Raw genomic sequence first — 21,741 nt, 5'->3', positions numbered from 1 at the left:
TTTATTAGTGAGCATGGTTTGTAGTCACACTACCGAGTTGTCAACAACATGACGCTACTTGTTCATTTCCCCCCTACGCCTCAGACCTCAGAAGCCAAGTTACGAGCGGTGGACAGTAGATAATATAAAATATCGGGGCACCGAGCTTCGCTCGTTATTTATTTATTTATTGACTTTTGATAAACCGAACACAATTATTTAAAATGATTGGGAAGTACTAACAGGCAAAGCCCAAAACTGTTTCTTTCCCGAATTTTGATTTATACACTATAAATAGTCCAGAAAGTAGGTTATGTTCCATACACTTGAATTCAGGTTCAATTTTCTGTTCAAACATTTGAGAACAAAAAATTTATAATTTAGATTATATACAAACCAAATTCAATAACAAAATAACACTCACTAATCACTTGAAATTGTCAAATAATGATCAACTAATGATATACTCTAGTTTAGGAGGATTATCATGATTGTCATGTCAACAAATCAGATTATGTTGATCAAATCGATTAAATTGTCTAGCTAGATAAAATTTCTCGCTGATTGATTATGATTACACAGCTGGAAATAATTCTGTCTCTCTCCCACAAAGGCACATGCATCTTCTGTTATCGAGAGACGACGAAATTATCATCTGTTTTCCAAGGATGAATTATCCTTTTAATGTCGTTTAGCGAGAAATTAATGTCGTTTAGCAAGGTCTCATTCTTTTCCAAAGAATGAGACCTAGTGCAATCGAATCTTTATATCATAAACCTACTATGTTTCAAATTTCATGAAAATCGTTAAGAGCCGTTTTCAAGATCCGTAAAACATAAATAACCATATATAAAAATAGCCAGATATAAAAATAACCAGGTATATAAATACAGAAATTGCTCGCTTAATATAATAGGATAGTGATATCAAAGTATGGAGGAATTCCTTTACCTTTCATATTATCCTTAAAATGATAAATTTCAAAAAACCTTGTTTATACATCGACGCGGAGTTGAGAAAGGAATATTCCTGCCAAATCTCATCGAATTCTATCAACGCGTTTGGCCGCAATCGCGTTACATACAGACAGACAAAAGAAAATTCGAGTTAAAACAAAGACCTCACTACATTCGGTCAATTACAAATATACAGAGTGTCCCACCAAGGTTTTAACAGCCGTTGACCATAGATTCTACTCGACATTTCTGACAAAAACTGTTCAGTAAACTTTTTTCCTATCGCCATTAGTTTTCGAGATATATCGATTTTTCGATATTTCCAGAACATGCCTACTTCTGGTCATTAAATACTCAATAACTCGAAAACTACTAGTCGAATTTCAATTTCAAGGGTATTGTTGGAAAGAGAAAAACATTTCAAACAAGATTAATGTAGTTTTATTTGTTGTAAGATATTTTGTAGTTTTTTATTAGGGCTTAGACTTGAAAAAATGCTATTCTTCAAATTCAAAGTGAAATTTCAAACAGTTTTTTCTCGGTTTTTCTCCGGGTGATTATAGTGGTTTCAATATTTCAAAAACTTTTCCATTTCATAAGCTTTCGAATGAGTATAAATTCGAGAAGGTAAGTTCCATCAGAAAGTGTTCAAAACTGCTTATATCTGGAATGAACACCTTCAAAATGAGGAAATTCACAAACAGCAAGCATCAAGTGGTGATCCTAGGGTGAAATCACCTGATTTCTCTCTGAAAATATTCACAACTTTTAATCAATATTTTGTATCAATATTTTAATCAATATTTCAGTAAAAAGTTTACTGAACAGTTTTTGTCAGAAATGTCGAGTAGAATCTATGGTTAACGGTTGTTACAACCTTGGTGGGACACTCTGTATATATTATATAATATCCCGCGCTAAAATACCCCAATGGAAGCCTTCAATTTCAAGTAAGTGAAATTCATTTTGAAGTGAAAGTGAAGTTTAAGTGAAAGGCATTGGGAAGGCATAGCCATTTTGGGCCTGTAGTACCTCTTTAAGGTCTTTGGTCTATCTGATAGGAAAAAAATTACGTCATATCAGGTTCGTTCACTGATCAGCTCATCGTGCTTTTCTACCGATTGAAAAGAACGTAAACAGAGTAGCTGAACGTAAACAGACATGGCTGAATACGAGGTGGTTTACAATTATAATGGACGCCATTATAATGTATTTGGGAGCAGAGAAATGCATGATTACATAAATTCAATAACATTTAAAATATCTTCCTGTATCACTTTATGGTTTTCCATTTTAATTGATTATACAATGAAATAGGTTAGTATCTAGTTTTGTTTACAAATGTAAGAATCAGAGGAAACATCTGTCAGTCATGACTCATGAGCAACCGTTCAGCCACAGAATACATACAGAATGGGAAGTATCAATCCAACCAGGACCTCCTATATACTTCCGGACCTGAGCCTAGAAGAAAATGGCCGCCGTATGTGGTGGTCTCACAGAAATTCCTACTGAAAAAAATCACTAATCAGCTGTTAGAGTGCGTCTCAGTTTGTCGAAATCTCAGATCGTTTAGTTCCCGTTTAAAATATCAATGCCGGCCACCACATACGGTGGCCATTTTTTTGTAGGCGCATGGCCGGTATATAGGAAGTCCTGATCCAACCAATGCATTTGACATGACGCCAAGACTTGAGCGCACCAAGACCACGACACGTGACTGCACCATCTTGTTAGAAATTAAAATTACCGCTACTATAGTGAGGTCCACGTTATAATGTGGAGAAAGATAGGAGAATCTTTCAACGTTGCCGATCCTTTGTCTTGTCAATGCCTTCTATGGACGGTAACTGATACAGGTTTATTGATGTGATATTAACTGTTCATTCTCGTTTAAAATAATCAATTGAATTTTATTAAGCAAGAAATTATATTTTTCAATAATTTCATAATGAATTTTCATAATAATTAAAATGAAATATTTTGTTAATTAATAATTATAAATTGTTGAAAGACGATCTGGTAAAAGAGCAAAAGCGAGAAAGAGATAGCGCTATCCGCTTTGTTAAAGAATAGACAAGGATAGCAATACCATTGCTAATCAAAGACTGCCATTATAACATGCACCTCACTATATTACAATGCTAGACTTACTTTCAAGATGGCGATTTTAGCATCAGGATACTAGCCGACTTTCCATTGTGGGGTTCAGCGCCACATATCTGTGATCAGGTTTTCTTTACTGAACGTAAAAAAACACACGATGGAATTGATGAGTGGCTTTGAACGCAACCAATGTATGACGACTGTTATCATGCATGTTCTACCGTTAGTGACCAGCCTTAAGCGTACCGTGAGCAGAATGTAGGGGGGGGGGTCAATATTATGATGTCAATTCATCAATATTACCACTCATGCTGATTATACAGAATTGATTAATATAAGTTTGGTTCCAATGAGCATTTAATAGCAAATATTTTGTGAAGACTCACTCAAGTGCTTTTGATATTAGTTTATAGACTACGTTGAGGAAGGTATCTAAAAAAAACTCTAACAATATCTTTCCATAGCAGGCATGAAAGAGCATTTTATTTTTAATGAATTTTGTCACGGAGAAATGGTCTTATGGATTTTATTGCTTAATAAATTGATACCCTAGTAGATTTGATTAATTATTTCCTTAAATTTTGTTATAAAGAACCTACAATAGTAACTAGAGAAATGGTGCAGGTGTGAATGCCGCCTAGTAGAACAGTAAAGCTTAATTTAAAAAAAAAAATGTTTCATAGAATTTATATCACGATATTTTTAACGATATTCATTCTTATTCTTTCTATATTATTCATTCTATTTGATTCACTGAATTCAATTGAGACGAGAATGGAAAAATATTCATTGTTAATTCGAGTATTATCAACCATACTCACAAAATAATAGGTTGAAAAAACGAGTTTTGGTTATGATGCATGATTTAAAATGAGCGGTAACATAATAATAGAAGGAAATATAGTCCTTTTTGTGAACTAATGAAGATAATTTTCAGTGCTATGGAATGATTGGTTGCCATCCAAGTTACCTCAAGCAAAGAATCAGGAATCCTCTCATGTTTGTATTTCGTTCCATACCATTTTTCGGTCTGATCAGCAATAGATTCAAATTTTTTTCCAATTACAGCAACTCTGTAAAAACACAAGAAAACGTCATAAAGTAGAAGAAACATATAATTGACGTATTAAAAGTTATTAAAATTAGTGGACTATCATTTGAGCGATCAGGCGCGAATCCAGGACCCTGGCCTAGGGGGAGGGGCTATTGGGGTGACCCCCCCCCGTTCGACTCTCCCCAACCGGAAAGTTTTTAATCGAAAACAGCATTTGAGAGCTTTATTTGTTGAAATTGATTAGTTTTTTGAATTTGTTCATTTAAATGCCAGGGTCATGATACTTATTTCTGCAACTACAGTAGTAGTCCAGTCACTATATACATTGGTGCTTGCATTTTTATTGTAGTTCTGATTTTCAAGGCTGTGGAAAGGCTAAAAATAAACTTTCTACTGGTGATAATTTCAAAGTTTTTCGATTTGTATATCATAAAGATATCAAAATGAAAATTTTTCTCAGGAAAACATTTTTTCCGATCATTACTTTTTGAGATATGAGCGCCTGAAGTTTAAATTTTTGGGACAGAACATTTCAAATTCGGTAAGAGATTCACAGGATAAACTCTTCATGGTATTGTTGATTGATTAAAACAGAAATTTTCTAAAAATATATATTTTTGGGAAAGTTACCAAATATTACTAAAATTAACTCAACTAAAAGTTATTTTCAAAATCTAGTAAGGATGTGAAAAAGTATTTCCTTTTTTCCACTACAATGAATAATACTTTTGATTCCAGTATCATTAGAAAGTTACAGCCGATTTAAAAATTGCGATTTTAGTTATTCGCAATATTTTTCTGTTAATCAAGAGTCTCTTAAATGAATCTGATACATCATAGAAACTCAAGATTGATTCCAAATTGTAGACAATTCCATCCTCTACGAGCTCAATTGCCTAAAATTCATCTTGAATCACTGTTTCCTATTATATCACTGTTTAGATTGTTAATAAGAGAAAAGTATCTTGATTTTTTTAATGATCGAATCTTACATTTCGATCATATTCTTCCTTTTACAGCAACTAAAAGAGTAGAAAAATTGAAATTCAGTTCAAAGATTCAAGATCAAGTCGATTTTTATGATAATGGGTTACCGAGATATCTAAATTATTGGTAATTTCTTTGTGTGCGGTATTGAAATACTGGTTAAACTATTCAGGGATGAATTTTACAATCGAATTGGACTTATGATGCATGAATTTGATCGTGTTGAGCTCTTGGTTGTAATCAAATTGTGTCATGGGGATATTCAATAGTCTGTTGATCATATGGTGGAAAGCTGCATGTTTATGTTGGGTTGGGTGGTTGGAGGTATTGTGAATTACTGTGTCAGTTGTGGTAGGTTTCCTGTATATTTTAAATGTTTTGAAAGTATGGTTTTGTTTAAATATGGTGATGTCCAAGAAATTGATTGTATTATTGTTTTCCAGTTCTATGGTGAAGTGCAAGTTTGGGTGTATTTTGTTCAGTTTGGAGTGAAATATTCAGTTTGTCTGGTGTTTCCTTTGTATAGAATGAAAATATCATCAACATATCTAAACCAGCTGATGATTCTGTCAAACTGATTGAGAATGTGTTTTTGTTCAATGTTGTGGATGAAGATCTCAGCTAAAATGCAAGAAATGGGGCCTCCCCATGGGGAGACCGTTGGCTGGAAATAATATTGGTTATTGTAACAGAAGTAATTCTGTGAGGTGACTAGGTTAGTGAGATTTACAATTTCATGATATGTTCAGGTGTGTATTATTCTGTTCTAGCATTGTTTTAAGGAATTTTACAGTTTCGGGGATGGTACATTGGTGTATAAATTTGAAATGTCCAGTGAAGCTATTGTGGAGTTTTGTGGTATTTGGATTTTCTGAAGTTTTGTGGTGAGATCAATGTTGTTTTTCACTGCAGTATGATTATGAAAAGTTATGTTGTCTCTTATGGTGGTATCTAGTAGTTTGGCTAGTTTGTGGGCAGGTGCTGTTGTGTGATTGATCAGTGGTCTTATTGGTACATCTTGTTTGTGTATTTTTGGGAGGGCGTTGAGTCTGGGGCTTGTGGGTGATTTGTTGAGAAACTTTTTCTGGTTGTTTGGGATTATGTGCTTGGTTTGGTTGATGGCATATTTTATTTTTGTTTGATATGTGTGAGTTGGGTCAGTTGAGAGTTTGACTATGTTATTGTCATTGATGATTTGTCTACTTTCTGGTCTATGTCTGTTTTATGCATTATAACTGTGATGTTGCCTTTGTCAGCATTAGTGATGACTAGGTTGTGTTGTTTCTGCTTGTTTTTTATGCTTTTCAATATCATGTGTTCTGGGTTGTTTTTTTCTGAGGGCTTGAAATTGTTTCTGTTTCTTGTTATGTCCTGTCTCAAGTATTCTTGGTCAGGTAGGGTAGTGTTTTGTATTGCAGTCTCTGTGTCTATTATGGTATTGAATAATTGGGATTTTGAATTAGGATTGTTTGTTTGATGTTGTGTTCAATCCTTTGTCTAGTAATTTCATTTCTGTTTCTGTGAATTCTATTTCAGTGTTGTTGATTGTTCTTTTGTGAAAATTATGTGTGGATGTTACAGTTGGGTTCTGGGTATTCATAAGTTGAGTTAGTTTAAGGTTGTGTTTGGCTTTCAACTTGTTTTTCATAGAATCTATAATTTCTTGATTGTGAGATAATATTTCATTAAATTCTAAATGTGTAGTTATGTTCAAAACATTTAAAATATACAGGAAACCTACCACAACTGACACAGTAATTCACAATACCTCCAACCACCCAACCCAACATAAACATGCAGCTTTCCACCATATGATCAACAGACTATTGAATATCCCCATGACACAATTGATTACAACCAAGAGCTCAACACGATCAAATTCATTGCCCAACAAAATGGATACTCATCCACTCTAGTTGACAACCTACTCCACAAAATAAGAACAAAATCATCAACCAAATAATATGGAAAATGACCAAAAATTCATCACACTCACATACTACAACAAAAAATCACAGAAAGTAGCATCATCTTTTAAAAAACTCAATACAGAATTGCCTTTAAAACAACAAATTCACTGAGGAAACATTTTCAAATTATCAAGCAAAGAATCAGGAATCCTCTCATGTTTGTATTTCGTTCCATACCATTTTTCGGTCTGATCAGCAATAGATTCAAATTTTTTTCCAATTACAGCAACTCTGTAAAAACACAAGAAAACGTCATAAAGTAGAAGAAACATATAATTGACGTATTAAAAGTTATTAAAATTAGTGGACTATCATTTGAGCGATCAGGCGCGAATCCAGGACCCTGGCCTAGGGGGAGGGGCTATTGGGGTGACCCCCCCCCCCGTTCGACTCACCCCAACCGGAAAGTTTTTAATCGAAAACAGCATTTGAGAGCTTTATTTGTTGAAATTGATTAGTTTTTTGAATTTGTTCATTTAAATGCCAGGGTCATGATACTTATTTCTGCAACTACAGTAGTAGTCCAGTCACTATATACATTGGTGCTTGCATTTTTATTGTAGTTCTGATTTTCAAGGCTGTGGAAAGGCTAAAAATAAACTTTCTACTGGTGATAATTTCAAAGTTTTTCGATTTGTATATCATAAAGATATCAAAATGAAAATTTTTTCTCAGGAAAACATTTTTTCCGATCATTACTTTTTGAGATATGAGCGCCTGAAGTTTAAATTTTTGGGACAGAACATTTCAAATTCGGTAAGAGATTCACAGGATAAACTCTTCATGGTATTGTTGATTGATTAAAACAGAAATTTTCTAAAAATATATATTTTTGGGAAAGTTACCAAATATTACTAAAATTAACTCAACTAAAAGTTATTTTCAAAATCTAGTAAGGATGTGAAAAAGTATTTCCTTTTTTCCACTACAATGAATAATACTTTTGATTCCAGTATCATTAGAAAGTTACAGCCGATTTAAAAATTGCGATTTTAGTTATTCGCAATATTTTTCTGTTAATCAAGAGTCTCTTAAATGAATCTGATACATCATAGAAACTCAAGATTGATTCCAAATTGTAGACAATTCCATCCTCTACGAGCTCAATTGCCTAAAATTCATCTTGAATCACTGTTTCCTATTATATCACTGTTTAGATTGTTAATAAGAGAAAAGTATCTTGATTTTTTTAATGATCGAATCTTACATTTCGATCATATTCTTCCTTTTACAGCAACTAAAAGAGTAGAAAAATTGAAATTCAGTTCAAAGATTCAAGATCAAGTCGATTTTTATGATAATGGGTTACCGAGATATCTAAATTATTGGTAATTTCTTTGTGTGCGGTATTGAAATACTGGTTAAACTATTCAGGGATGAATTTTACAATCGAATTGGACTTATGATGCATGATTTTGAACCGCCTTGACGAGAAGAATGAGCTGTGGTACAGCTTGAGGTGTCCTTAAGCACGACTCTCCACTAAATTAAGAGCATCTAACAGGTAATTATCATAGAAAATGATCTAATGAACTTATATCATGGTGCGAAATCTGAATGTGATGACAAGGGAGAATTCTTCATTAAGAATGTCATGATCTAAAAAAAGGCGAAACGAATTTTTGTGTCTGATTACAGGATTTGGCGGAAATAACTGAAAACTGGAAAATACGAGGTTTTTGGGCCAACGTGTATGAAAATTTGCATGAAAAGGTAATTTTGCATGAAAAATTGGTTCTGGACTTCTTTAATGTATATCCAAACAATATATATTAGAGAATCAGAACTACAATATAAAATGCAAACACACCCTCTTTTCCATGTCTATATTGACTGGACTCAAGTAACTGTAGATTTTTCAAACACCACTAATTATTGGAAAGGGGGGGGGGCGATCGCCCCGATCGCCCTCCCTGGATCCGCGTCTGTGAGCGATGCAGAATTGTACTAGATAGAATTTGTTCTCAATAAAATAGAATATTTTATCTTATTGATAATAATTTTCTATTACTTGTTTTAATATTAATAATTTTAGATATGCCTAGTGGTTCTCAAGTAATTATAGTAAATATTCGTTTTCTTACCTCATATTATCTGGGGTCAAACGGCTCAGAACATTCTTGATGAGATCAGGCCTCCATTCTTTCAATAAATATGGAGCACATAGTAATTCTTCCAATGGATAATCCTAGAATGGAATATAGAATATTAAGATTGAAAGACCTACTCTAGAAAATGGTACGCCATAGTGAAGTAGGTCAATTTCCACACAGAAAACACTAAACATAAATAGAAGACACATTATAAGAAATTTATGAAACTAACTATTGTATGTAATTGTGAACTAATATTTCCTGTAATTGATGTAGTAGTTTTAGTTTTTTTGGGAAATAAACATTTATTATTTTATTTAAAGAGACAACGTAAAATTTATATTAAATGCAAAGCTTGAGGTTGAGATGAAAGTTTACAAAGGAAAATTAAGTTGAAAAAATTATCTGAGTGAAAGAAATATCTACTCCATTATGAAATTAAATTTATTTGCAGAGTTCAACAATTCATTAATTGACCGAAGTGAAGCTGAGGTCTTAGTTTCGACTCGATCGGATTTTGTCTGTTTGTACCGCAGTTACGGTCGCAGTTATTGTCCGATTTGGATGAAATTTGGTATAGTTCTTTGAAACAAGGCGCAGAAACGTATGTGTAACAATTTTTGATAAGAGCTCCGGTTTTTTTTTTCAATTTAAAAAACCGCAGAGCAACCTCCATCCCGAAAGTTACTTTTTTGTATCTAGCGCCGTTATCTTTGAAGATACAGCAATTTTTATTCTTTTCAAAATGAAATTTCCTTGGATTTACAATACGTTAAGAGTAAATTTTGCTCAAATAAATACAAGTAGAAAAATTAACTCTCATTTTTTATAATAGAAATTGTGCCGCTCTAAAATGTGCTGTATTGAATGAATGGTATCGATGGAATGATGAAGGAATGCTATCTGCTATGAATCTATTTTTTGACGTGACATATGCACTGGAAAACCAGGCAGTGGAATACAAATACTGTAGTAGCTTTAGTGAGCAGGTTTTTTGTCACACTACTCATTCATTTCCCTTCTCTGTCTCACTCAGACCTCAGAGGACAAGAGTTGTCAGCGGTGAAACTTGAAACGTCTGAGCTGCTCCAAATCATACTGTATTTATTAATTGTAGAAAACTTCTCACTTGGTTGCACCATTTCTTCCCTTTTCAACACGAAATTTCTCTGTTTCATAGATGAATAGCTTCTAGGCCGGCCGGAGGCATCACAGCTTAGCTTTTGTTTTCCTTTTAGTATGACTCGGGAACCGAGTTGTGAGCATTAACATTCTGCATAGCATAACAAGCCATAACATTAAATCCACTTTTCGTGAGAAACATCATTAGCAACCTCCTGTCATTGTCACCAACAAACCTATCTTATTTAGAATCATTTTCCTTCTCACTATCGTCTGTGAGACGATTCATCGTCTAAATTGCCTACTGCATATTCCATTTTTCTGCCAGTTGACCAATTTCTTATAATTAATTTTTTAAAAGTTGTAATATAAGATAATATTTAAAATATGTGGACGATGTAAAGGTACCTCCTTGAGAGACATTTATAAGTCCGGTGTCCCTGGAAACAACGTCTCTAGCACTTTCAATGAGAAAAATAATAGATGACATGGCTAAAACTTCACAATTATTATACTATACTTTTTTAATGGCGCTCCTCATTAATTTGAAAGTTGTATTCATGAGCGAGGTCTACTGTTCGCAGAACTACTAGTATAAAAATTCATCTCTATCATTGTATGATAGAACACGGCTAATCCGCTAATCCTTAAAAGTTCATTAAGGGGTGCTAGGAGTAAATGGTACACACATGAATTGAGAGATTTGAAAGCTCAATGTGAACAATTATTTGATCTAGGCCTATATAACGTTCTTGGTTCAACAACAGTTAAGTTGGAATATAACAAACATAGAAAGCATTATAGGGCTAAAATCAAACAGGCTAAACTTAATTCCAATAGTAAATTTATCCATGAAAGTAAAAACAAAAATAAAGCAGCCTGGGAAGTAATGAGAAAGCATCTTGGTACAAATAAGTCTCTGGACGACGCCTGCAAGTTGTCCGCAGATCAAATAAACAAGTTTTTCTTGGAAAAAATAATTACACAAAGCAAAGATATTCCTAAGAGTACTTTCGACTAGACTACAGTCACTATATATCATCAATGCCTAAACCAAAAGTGAGGTTTAGTTTTCAGGAATGCACTGTTGAGGAGGTTTTTGACACTATTCATGAAATGAACCTCAGCAATTGTTAGGACATGAATGGACTCAACTTATATATATATATATATATATATATATATATATATATAATATATATATATATATAATATTTATTATAATTATGATTTGTAATTGTCAATGAAATAAGTAAATATTAAAAATAGCAGCTCCATAAATATCAAAAGTTCTAACCCATTTATTTAATGTGTGCCTAGATTTAGGGATTTTTCCTGACAAACTGAAGAGTAAAAATGATACCCGTGTTTAAGAAGGGTGACAAGGCTAACATTGAAAACTATAGACTAATCTTTATTATATAAATAATATCAAAATTGTTTGAAAGGCTCCTACAAAATCAACCGGAAGTTACTTTGAAATCAACAGTTTATTGTCACGAGATCAGTACGGTTTTCGAAAAAATCTTAGTACCTCTGACAATTTATTAAATCTTATTGAGGGTGTCATAAGTAATTTAGAGCATAAGAGATTTGTGAACTTCAGAGCATTTGACTTTTCCAAAGCTTTCGGGTCAGTAATAGTATATTTCGCACCTAGGGTCGAAAATGTACGTTTTCCGGCTCGAGATCGCGGTTTTCAAGTTCGAGACGAAGTCGAGAACTTGAAGCGTTCGAGAGCCGGAAAAACATTTTTGCCCGTGTTGCGAACGCTATTTTTCGCCACACCAAAAAAAAACTTCCCAATATTTATAAGAAATTGAAAAATTAATAAAATTCAAACAGCCTATTTTGATAGTTTGAATCTTGGTTATGACAACTTTTACTGTCAATTAATTTCAATATTACTAATTAATAATTTACAATAGTGACCATATTTTTATACTATTAATATTTCGAATAATTGTTTGAATTTTTATAGCTCGCGCTTTGCGCCCGGTGCAATATCTCATGGATAGATGGATGAATAGAATTATCATTACTATTTTGAAATAATGTGATGAAAAAATTAATATAATTGCATATTTCACAGTTTTGTCTCAAAATATATCTAAAAAATTGATTGAAATTTAAATTATGGTAACTAATATAAAAAATAGCTAATAAAAGTCGAAATTCATCGACAAAAAAAAAATGTCATTGACCGAGATTCGAACCTAGATTGTGTTTGTTATTCACTGAGTTCTGTTGTATTACGCCTTTACGCTCTCGGCTATTGTGTATTGTTGAACGTAGAGGCCTGACTGATAACTCTTAGCATACACGTAATACTGTAAACTAGACTTCTAAAAAAGTTTACTTCACTCCTAAAAAGCGTACAACCTTTGACTATAGAAAGAAGGTCGTTCTTTCTATAGAAGAAGGTTCTTTCTATAATCAAAGGTACAACAGACTTTGGCTCATGACTTATATTATTAAAATTAATATTATTATCTGTTTCACAATAAAATTTTCACTCTGAATTAAGTCAGGTAACGTATGTAGGCTACTATAATATAGTGTATAGCGGCATATTAATTTGAAGCCGGTTTGCCGGCATTTTCACAACAAAATATTGCTCTGAAATCATAGAGAAAACATTCGAAGATTCAATCTTGAGTGGGCCTAATGTTTTCTCTATATGGTTCAATATTAAAGAAAAATTATCTAAAAGTTTTAATAATGAATTACGGAAAAATTACTAGGAATTTTTTAGTCAAGGCTGAGTTTCACCAGTAGGCTTACCTTAAACTTCAGATCTCTGCTGTATTTTCTTGTTATTATAGTTGATTGTATTGCATTAAGAAGTGGAATTCGATAATAAAAAAGAAACAATTATTACTCTACCTCACTTTTAAATATTGATACAATTATTGTACTTTGATTTCAAATTCGATTCTTCACTTTTAAATACTTGCGATACGTACCTTTCTGACAATGGACAATGCAGCCATTGTATTCATTGTTTGATATCAAAAACACAATAATAAATATTAAATTATTAAACAGTAATTTATAAAATATATTATAGACATAATACCGCGATTCACGATACATAATTATATAGATTATTACAGTCGTTAATGAGATTATCTCTCTATGATTTTTGTGAGATCGGACACGATCAGCTGTTATTCAAGGTCATTTTACAGCCCTAGGGCCGTAAAGTTTTACCGGTCTGGTCGGAAAACAATCACTTTCGGCCTCCATATGACGCACGTAAACCAGCTCATTACATCCAAGTGTGGCGAAAAACAATATTCTATCTGAGAAGCTCTCTTTTTATGGCCTTGACAGGTTATATGTGGATCTTTTATTGGTTCATACTTGGGGTTGTAGAACGCAATTTGCCTACAGAAATGGCAAATTCTCAAGTGGTGATGTCTGAGGTGGTTAGATGGTGTTCCCCAAGGTTCTATACTTGGCCCACTCTTGTTTATCATTTACATAAATGATTTGTCAGGTGTGATAAGGAAATGCTGTAATCAAAATCAACCCTACCTTTTTGCTGATGATCTGGGCTTATTAGTAAACGGGACTGGAAAACAAAATGTTAACACATCTGTTGAATTGATTACATTGAATATAATGGACTGGTGCGCTTCAAACAAATTGTGTCTCAACTTCCTAAAAACCTGTGACCTACAGTTCAGTTTTAAAACTAGGTTCACAGGCACAGACTTCTTAAAATTCCTGGATATCATGCTTAACTCAAACTTAAATGGGAAAAAGCACATTGCTTATGTAGCTGGTAAATTTGGTAAAGGCTTATTTGTTCTGCGTAGATTGGTTCATATTGTGCATCATGAAGTTCTAATGAGTGTCTTCTAAGCTCACGTCTATAGCCATTTAGCCTATAGGGTTCAGCTCTGGGGCAATTGTTCCACAGCTATTAAACTGTTTAGACTTCAGAAGAAGGCCTTTAGAATAATTTGTGAGGCACAACCTCTAGCAACGTGTAGGCCACTTTTCCGTAAACTAGAGGTCTAACTCTCCCATCTTTATAAATGTATTCTCCTGTTTGATGTACATGAAAAGGAACCTGAATGAATATAGTCTGAATGGTGACATTCATAATTATTATCCAACTAGAGACAGGTTAAATGTTAGAATTGATTCTCACCAATATGCAAGTACTCATAGGAATAAAATTGGAGAATATGTCTATTAAGTTATTTAAGGAGCATGCCCCAGAAGTGAGACTGTTGAGTATATCACTATACAAAATACACATAAAAGACTTACTTATCGAAAAATGCCTTTATTCTGTTAGAGTTTTTTGAATAGCTTTAGACTTCTTCTGTTTGAGAGCTTATTTGTTGTGACTTATGCATGAGAAATACTGATACATATATTTATTAAGTGGACCCTGTTTCAAAAATTACTATTGATTTCAATACTGCTGTTTATGACTATTGCCAATTCTGTTGTATTAATTCCTCTGATTAAGATTAACTGAATTCTGCATATGTCAAATTTAGAAGTTTTGATATGACCAAAGCGTTTGAAACTTTTGATCATGCTATATTATGTCATAAACTATCTTATTACGGGTTGAATCAATTGGCTGTTGACCTTATTTATTCCTATCTTACAAATAGAGTATAGTATATTTTAAAAAATGGCGAGTATTCTAGAGGTGGAATAGTCAAATACGGTGTGCCACAAGGGTCCATTCTCGGTCCACTGTTATTAAAAAAAAACTATTTATATTTATTCATTTATTGTATAAAACACTATAATCATAATACAATTATTATGACATTGGAGGAAAAACTAGGCTGAGCCTGTACAATTTCTCTCCAAAAATTTTGATAAAATGCTAATGTTGTCCAAAAGTTAAGGTTATGTAATCACACACTGCTTCGTCACTTGATTTTCGGTCCCGGAATAATGAATTGAAAATTTTGAAGGTTGATGTTATACTCTAAATGAATCACAGAATGTATCACAATAAATTAAAAACTTTAAAAATATTGCACTTATTTGAAAAATTTATATCGAAATCAGTAACGAGATTCAAGGTTCAAGTTCATTGGAATACTGTAGATGAAATTTAACTTGACTATTCATTGTTTATATTAATGATTTGCCTAATATTATTGTTCTTGTAATGACGATAGTGCTTCGTATTTGTTTGCAGATGACTTAGGTTTGAAAGAAGCTAATACGAATAAAGATCATTTGTATTCTATCATATTGAATAATACCTCTAAAATTCAAGATTGGTGTGCAGCAAACAATTTGAGCATTAATTCCACAAAAACAGAGGATATAACTTTTAGCTGACAGAAAAAATAATGACATAAACTCAATTGAGTTTCTTGGCGTGAGAATTGATACCAACCTGACTTGGAAATGCCATATAACATACATATATAGAAAAATCAACAAGGGCATCTTCCTTATACGAAGATTATGTAATATTGTAGATATGTCTGTTCTAATGAGTGTTCATTTTGCCCATATTCATAGCCTTTTGCTATATGGAATCCAGCTGTGGGGAAATGGCTCAACTACTGACATATTGTTTAAATGTCAAAAGAAAGCAGTGAGAATAATTTGCCATAAGGCTCCTCGTACTCCATGCAAATCATTATTTATTGAACTCGGACTATCAACACTGCCATCTTTGTATGTATTGTCATGCTTGATCTCAGTGAAGAAAACTGAAAATGAATATGATGTTAACTCTAGTATACACCAACATAACACTAGAAATAGGAATAATAAAAGAGTCGAGTATTGTCAATTTACAAGTTCTCAAAGAAACTGGCAATACATGTGAAATAAGTAAACTCTTCATTTGTAGAGCTTTAATCAAATAAAATTGAACATGACTTTCTACTAGTAACGGATCAACAACATTTGATATTTATGAATGAATCAATGACAACGAAAACATATGGTTTATCATATCATTCTACCCGGCTAGATTTTCGTGTTATCTTAGGGGCAAGATGACGGAGCGACACAGTGGACTCTTGTCCATCAGGGCGACGAATGTGAGCATACTCTGGGTTTGCCTCAATCAATTCAACTTCTTCTACTGATGAATCTTGCTTTGAATTTCGGTTCATTTTCTTCAGCCAAACTGGTCCTGGGCTCATTAGCCAAGATGGTAGTGACTGTCCATTTGTTGAGGATCTCATGTGTAGGAACATTCGTTCATGAGGGGTGCAATTTGTTGTAGTACACAAAAGAGATCGAATAGAGTGAAGTGCATCAGGCAACACTTCCTCCCATCGATTTGAATCAAGTCCTCGTGATCTTAGAGCTAGTGTTATTGCTTTCCATATAATTCCATTATATCGCTCTACTTGACCATTCCCTCTCGGATTGTAAGGCGTTGATCTACTAGTTGCTATCCCTTTTGAGCCAAGAAAGCTCTTCAACTCAGTTGACATGAAGGATGTTCCTCTGTCTGTGTGAATATAGCTTGGAAGGCCAAACATTGATATTAATGAGACCAGGCAATTTATGACTGTTCTCGCAATCATGTCTGGACAAGGAAATACAAAAGGGAATCTTGAGTACTCATCAACCATCACCAGTAGGTATTTATTTCTTGTTTTTGATTGTACGGGTCCTTTGAAGTCCATATTAATTCGTTCAAAAGGTTTTGTTGCCTTTATGAGATTTCCTTTTGTCTTCATATACTGTGGTTTTATTTCAGAGCAAATTGCACAATTGGAGCAAATTTTCCTTACATCATCTACAGTATAGGGGAGATTTTTCATTCTGAGCCAGTGGTAGAAACGAGTTACACCAGGGTGACAAAGTTCATCATGGTATTTTGCCAAAGCTGAGTTCAATGTTGAACAACCAGCTGTAATACATATACGAGAGAGTGCATCAGCTGGTGCATTTTCTTTTCCAGGTCTGTAGACTATGTTGAATTTGTATTCAGATAATTCTAGGCGCCACCTTTGTATCTTTTCATTTTTTATTTTCTATTGTGTTGAGTGCCAAACATGAATGTGACTGATTTTTGGTCAGTGATCAAAGTGAATTGTTTTCGTAGTAAATAGTGTCTCCATTTTCTTATAGACTCCACAATGGCATAGGCTTCTTTTCAACAGCTGAATGCCTGGTTTCACTTTGGGACAAAGTTCGTGAGAAAAAGGCTACTGGTCGAGAATTTTGTGTTAATGTTGCACCAATTGCAAAATCTGATGCATCTGTCTCAATTATGAATGGTACATTTTCATCAACAAAGAGCAGTACCGCGGAAGCAATTTCATTTTTCAACAATTCCAAAGTTTCCATCTGATCTTGAGATAGAGGGAATTTCTGTATGTGGACAAGGGGGTGAATCTTTTGAGAAAAGTTTTTAATCCATCGGGAGTAATGAGCCAGTAATCCCATGAGTCGTTTCATTTCTTTAGCATTTCTTGGGGGTGGAAAGTTCATGAGTGGTGCAAGGCGTTCTGGGTCAGGTTTAATTTCTCCATGTTTTATCTCATACCCAAGGAACTTCAATGATTTTTTGAAAATTTACATTTTTCTTCATTTATAGTCAAGCCATACAATTCAATTACTTGTTGAAATTTCTTAAGATTTCTGTCATGTTCTTCTTGATCTGAACCGCAAATGACAACATCATCCAAATAGGCAAAGCAGTCGTTCAAATTCTCTCTTTCTATAAGTCCGTTTATTGTACGTTGGAAGGCAGCTACTCCATTGGTTACTCCGAATGGTATTCGTTTGAACTGATAAAGTTTTCGGCCTACTTCAAAGGCAGTGTAATGTCGTTCATTCTCAAGAATCGGTATTTGATGGTAAGCTGACTTGAAATCTACAGTACTAAAAATGTTGTACTTGGCAATTGTGTTTACAAGATCTTCGATCAATGGGAGAGGGTATGCGTCTAAATTTGTGAATTTATTAATAGTCTGTGAATAGTCTATGACCATTCGTTTCTTCTATTCATTGTTTATATTAATGATTTGCCTAATATTATTGTTCTTGTAATGACGATAGTGCTTCGTATTTGTTTGCAGATGACTTAGGTTTGAAAGAAGCTAATACGAATAAAGATCATTTGTATTCTATCATATTGAATAATACCTCTAAAATTGAAGATTGGTGTGCAGCAAACAATTTGAGCATTAATTCCACAAAAACAGAGGATATAACTTTTAGCTGACAGAAAAAATAATGACATAAACTCAATTGAGTTTCTTGGCGTGAGAATTGATACCAACCTGACTTGGAAATGCCATATAACATACATATATAGAAAAATCAACAAGGGCATCTTCCTTATACGAAGATTATGTAATATTGTAGATATGTCTGTTCTAATGAGTGTTCATTTTGCCCATATTCATAGCATTTTGCTATATGGAATCCAGCTGTGGGGAAATGGCTCAACTACTGACATATTGTTTAAATGTCAAAAGAAAGCAGTGAGAATAATTTGCCATAAGGCTCCTCGTACTCCATGCAAATCATTATTTATTGAACTCGGACTATCAACACTGCCATCTTTGTATGTATTGTCATGCTTGATCTCAGTGAAGAAAACTGAAAATGAATATGATGTTAACTCTAGTATACACCAACATAACACTAGAAATAGGAATAATAAAAGAGTCGAGTATTGTCAATTTACAAGTTCTCAAAGAAACTGGCAATACATGTCAATAAAACTTTATAACGCTTTGCCTGAAAATATCAAAAGAATGAGCTTTAATAGTTACTGTAAATATTTAAAAAAAATGGTCAATGAATGTTTATATAAAGTTGAAGATTTCTTTGTAATCGATTTTTAAACTGATGTTTTCTGTGTTATTAATGACGTTGTTGTAACATTTTAATGTTGTGTGACAATAAATTATTTGATTTTTATTTTTGATTTTGATTGGTTCTATTTTATTGTACCTTTGACGTTTGTTACAACACTTTGTGTTATATGACGATGAAGGATTATTGATTGATTGATTGATATGAAGCAATAATCTTCAACTTACATGTGCTGCACGACTCAAGTATGAAACGTAACTAGAAGGCACCACTTTATCCTTGAACCTGAAGTGCATTGCTAAAATGTCTCTATTCTCCTTGAATAACCACTCCTGTATGCCTTCTTTTTCGAGCAAATGGATGTACTGGAAAAAGCATTAATCATATTAACTCACACTGTTAGAGGGGACAAACAATAGAAATGAAGATTCATTAAAATCAAATACTCAATTCAAATGTAATGTTGATTCACCGATTACCAAGAATCCTAGTCTTTTTACTATTTAATAAAATTAATTTATTAGAAACATGGAACATTAGCTATGCTCTAGTTTTATGTACTCAAAATTTACAATGGAGATAGTAAATGAGCATAGTCAAAAAACACATATTTAGAACTTCAAATACTTCAAATACTTAGACTTCAAATACTACTTAATCAAATATCTAACTTAATGTCTAGTTCATCTTGGGCTATCAAAAAATTATAATTATAGAAATATCTCCAAAAATTATATGAATAGAAAAGTAGTCTATTTTTCTTTTCTACTATTGAATTTGATTTCTGAATTTATCAGATTTTAGCAACTAAAAAATGCTTCAGAAAAATTTATCCAACTGGTTGTTCAATTTATGCCTAAGTGTATTTTTCTTTGATTATTGGCTATCATTTGAAGTAATTAGCAGTATGTTATGGCAGAAAAATAGCTCATGAGTCTTCAGACTGGATAAATGTATTGGTCAAAAGAAATGAGTAATTAGAATTTTGGCTAGGCTAATTGGATTTCTACTTCCTACAATTTAAAGCTCTATTATTTATTCGCTGGCCTAAAGTGAATGATATGGAATTTTATGTATACAAAAATACTCGTATTTGTATTTCATCTTAACCTGGAAAGTGAGTTTGATGAATTCAAGCATACTGGTAATTGCATATTAACCTGGAAAGTGTATTTGATGATATGGAATTTTATGTATACAAAAATACTCGTATTTGTATTTCATCTTAACCTGGAAAGTGAGTTTGATGAATTCAAGCATACTGGTAATTGCATATTAACCTGGAAAGTGTATTTGATGATGTCATCGACATGCTCAATGCCGTCCTCAGTGAGGTCGACGGAGATGCTGAAAAATGCGAACCCGTTGGCCGGAGTGCGCACCCCACAGCTCAGATTGCTGCACCAGCCTGCAGCCTTCAGCGCTGACAACAGGCTGCCTGAGCCCTCGTGTCCGATCAGGTGTGTCAGGAATCCACCCGGCTTCACAAACACAACATCAATAAATCAATAAATTAAAGAATAATCAATAACTAATAAATCAATACATTGATATTTGTTACCACTTTATTATTTATAACTATTGAATGACATGTTATACAATTAGGGATGTCAATCCCGGTCCCGATTTCCAATCCCGGGATTTCGGGAATGTCAAATTTCAATCTCGGGAAACCGGTACTGGTCCCGGGATTGGGAAAATAGTTTTTAATAGGTTATTATCTCAACACACTAAACTACGAAGATGAACAACCAGACTAATCACTCCAAGGATTTAATCAGTTACGATATTTAATTATCCATAATTATAATGAGATGTGCATGTATTAGTGAATGAAACTGTATGTATTTTCTCATAAGTTTGAGAACTTTGGCATCTGTTGCCTCATTTCGAACTGATATTTATATTAATTTGAAAGAGGAATACAAAAAGGTTTTAGTATTTTATTTTATTTTAATGATAAGGGATTTCGCACAAATATATCCAAACCTGAACCAGAGTTTATAAAAATCAGAAATCACACTTCATAGAGAGGAATTAAATTGCAATGGTTCTGATTTCGAAGCAAGTCAATAGTAGAACACTGAATACAAGCACGAATAAAAAACATCACATAATATTCCTTGATTTGTATTTCAAGGTGAAATGCACTGCATTGTTACAGTAATTCAGTTGGATCAATAACAGATACTGCATTGGAAGCATTAGTGAGGTTTTATGGCATTTATATTTTTTGTAACAGTCTTCAATATAACGAGAAGTAACTTATACAAGCAATAAATGATTTTTATTGAGACTCACCGAGGCCTTGTAATGCTCTGTAAGGTCCGGAATAGGAAAGAGTATGTTGAGATTGCGCAGATCCTTCACGGGGACAATGAAACCCTTACTTTTCAATTGATCTGGTCCATAGGGATGGTCAAGCCATTCTGCAACTTCAACGTGCTTGTTTTCTGTTGCACTGAAGAGATCAACAACCAGTTTCTCCAACGTGTCCAAATCATCTGTAATTGCAGAAATAGAACATTATGCAAGGGATTGAATATAACCGAGATCAAAAAATGTCAAGCTTCCATAAATGACTTCATACAATAACATGATTCATATAAATTTGTTTTATGAAATACGCCTTCCTGGGACCTGTTTCATATGAAATTTAACGTCCTGTGATACAGTGTATTGTAATA

At 33.3% G+C, this 21,741-nt stretch overlaps 1 protein-coding gene across 4 annotated transcripts in view; it reads right to left on the bottom strand.

Annotated features, from left to right (window-relative positions):
* LOC111058304 (insulin-degrading enzyme) overlaps positions 1 to 21,741 on the bottom strand; it is a 48,842-nt gene that overhangs the window by 20,438 nt on the left and 6,663 nt on the right. For all 4 annotated transcript variants that reach the window (XM_039426911.1, XM_039426912.1, XM_039426910.1 and 1 more), the window contains exons 6-10: positions 21,356 to 21,558; positions 20,335 to 20,535; positions 19,282 to 19,419; positions 9,137 to 9,240; positions 4,012 to 4,114 (exon numbers count right to left, since the gene is read on the bottom strand). In XM_039426911.1, the coding sequence (XP_039282845.1) occupies positions 4,012 to 4,114; positions 9,137 to 9,240; positions 19,282 to 19,419; positions 20,335 to 20,535; positions 21,356 to 21,558 (749 nt within the window). The remainder of the gene's footprint in view (positions 1 to 4,011; positions 4,115 to 9,136; positions 9,241 to 19,281; positions 19,420 to 20,334; positions 20,536 to 21,355; positions 21,559 to 21,741) is intronic.

Source organism: Nilaparvata lugens, chromosome 4 (assembly GCF_014356525.2).
Source record: "Nilaparvata lugens isolate BPH chromosome 4, ASM1435652v1, whole genome shotgun sequence".
Classification (NCBI taxonomy): domain Eukaryota; kingdom Metazoa; phylum Arthropoda; class Insecta; order Hemiptera; family Delphacidae; genus Nilaparvata; species Nilaparvata lugens.
Note: the sequence above shows the minus strand (reverse complement) of the source record. Positions and strands in the feature narration are given on the sequence as shown.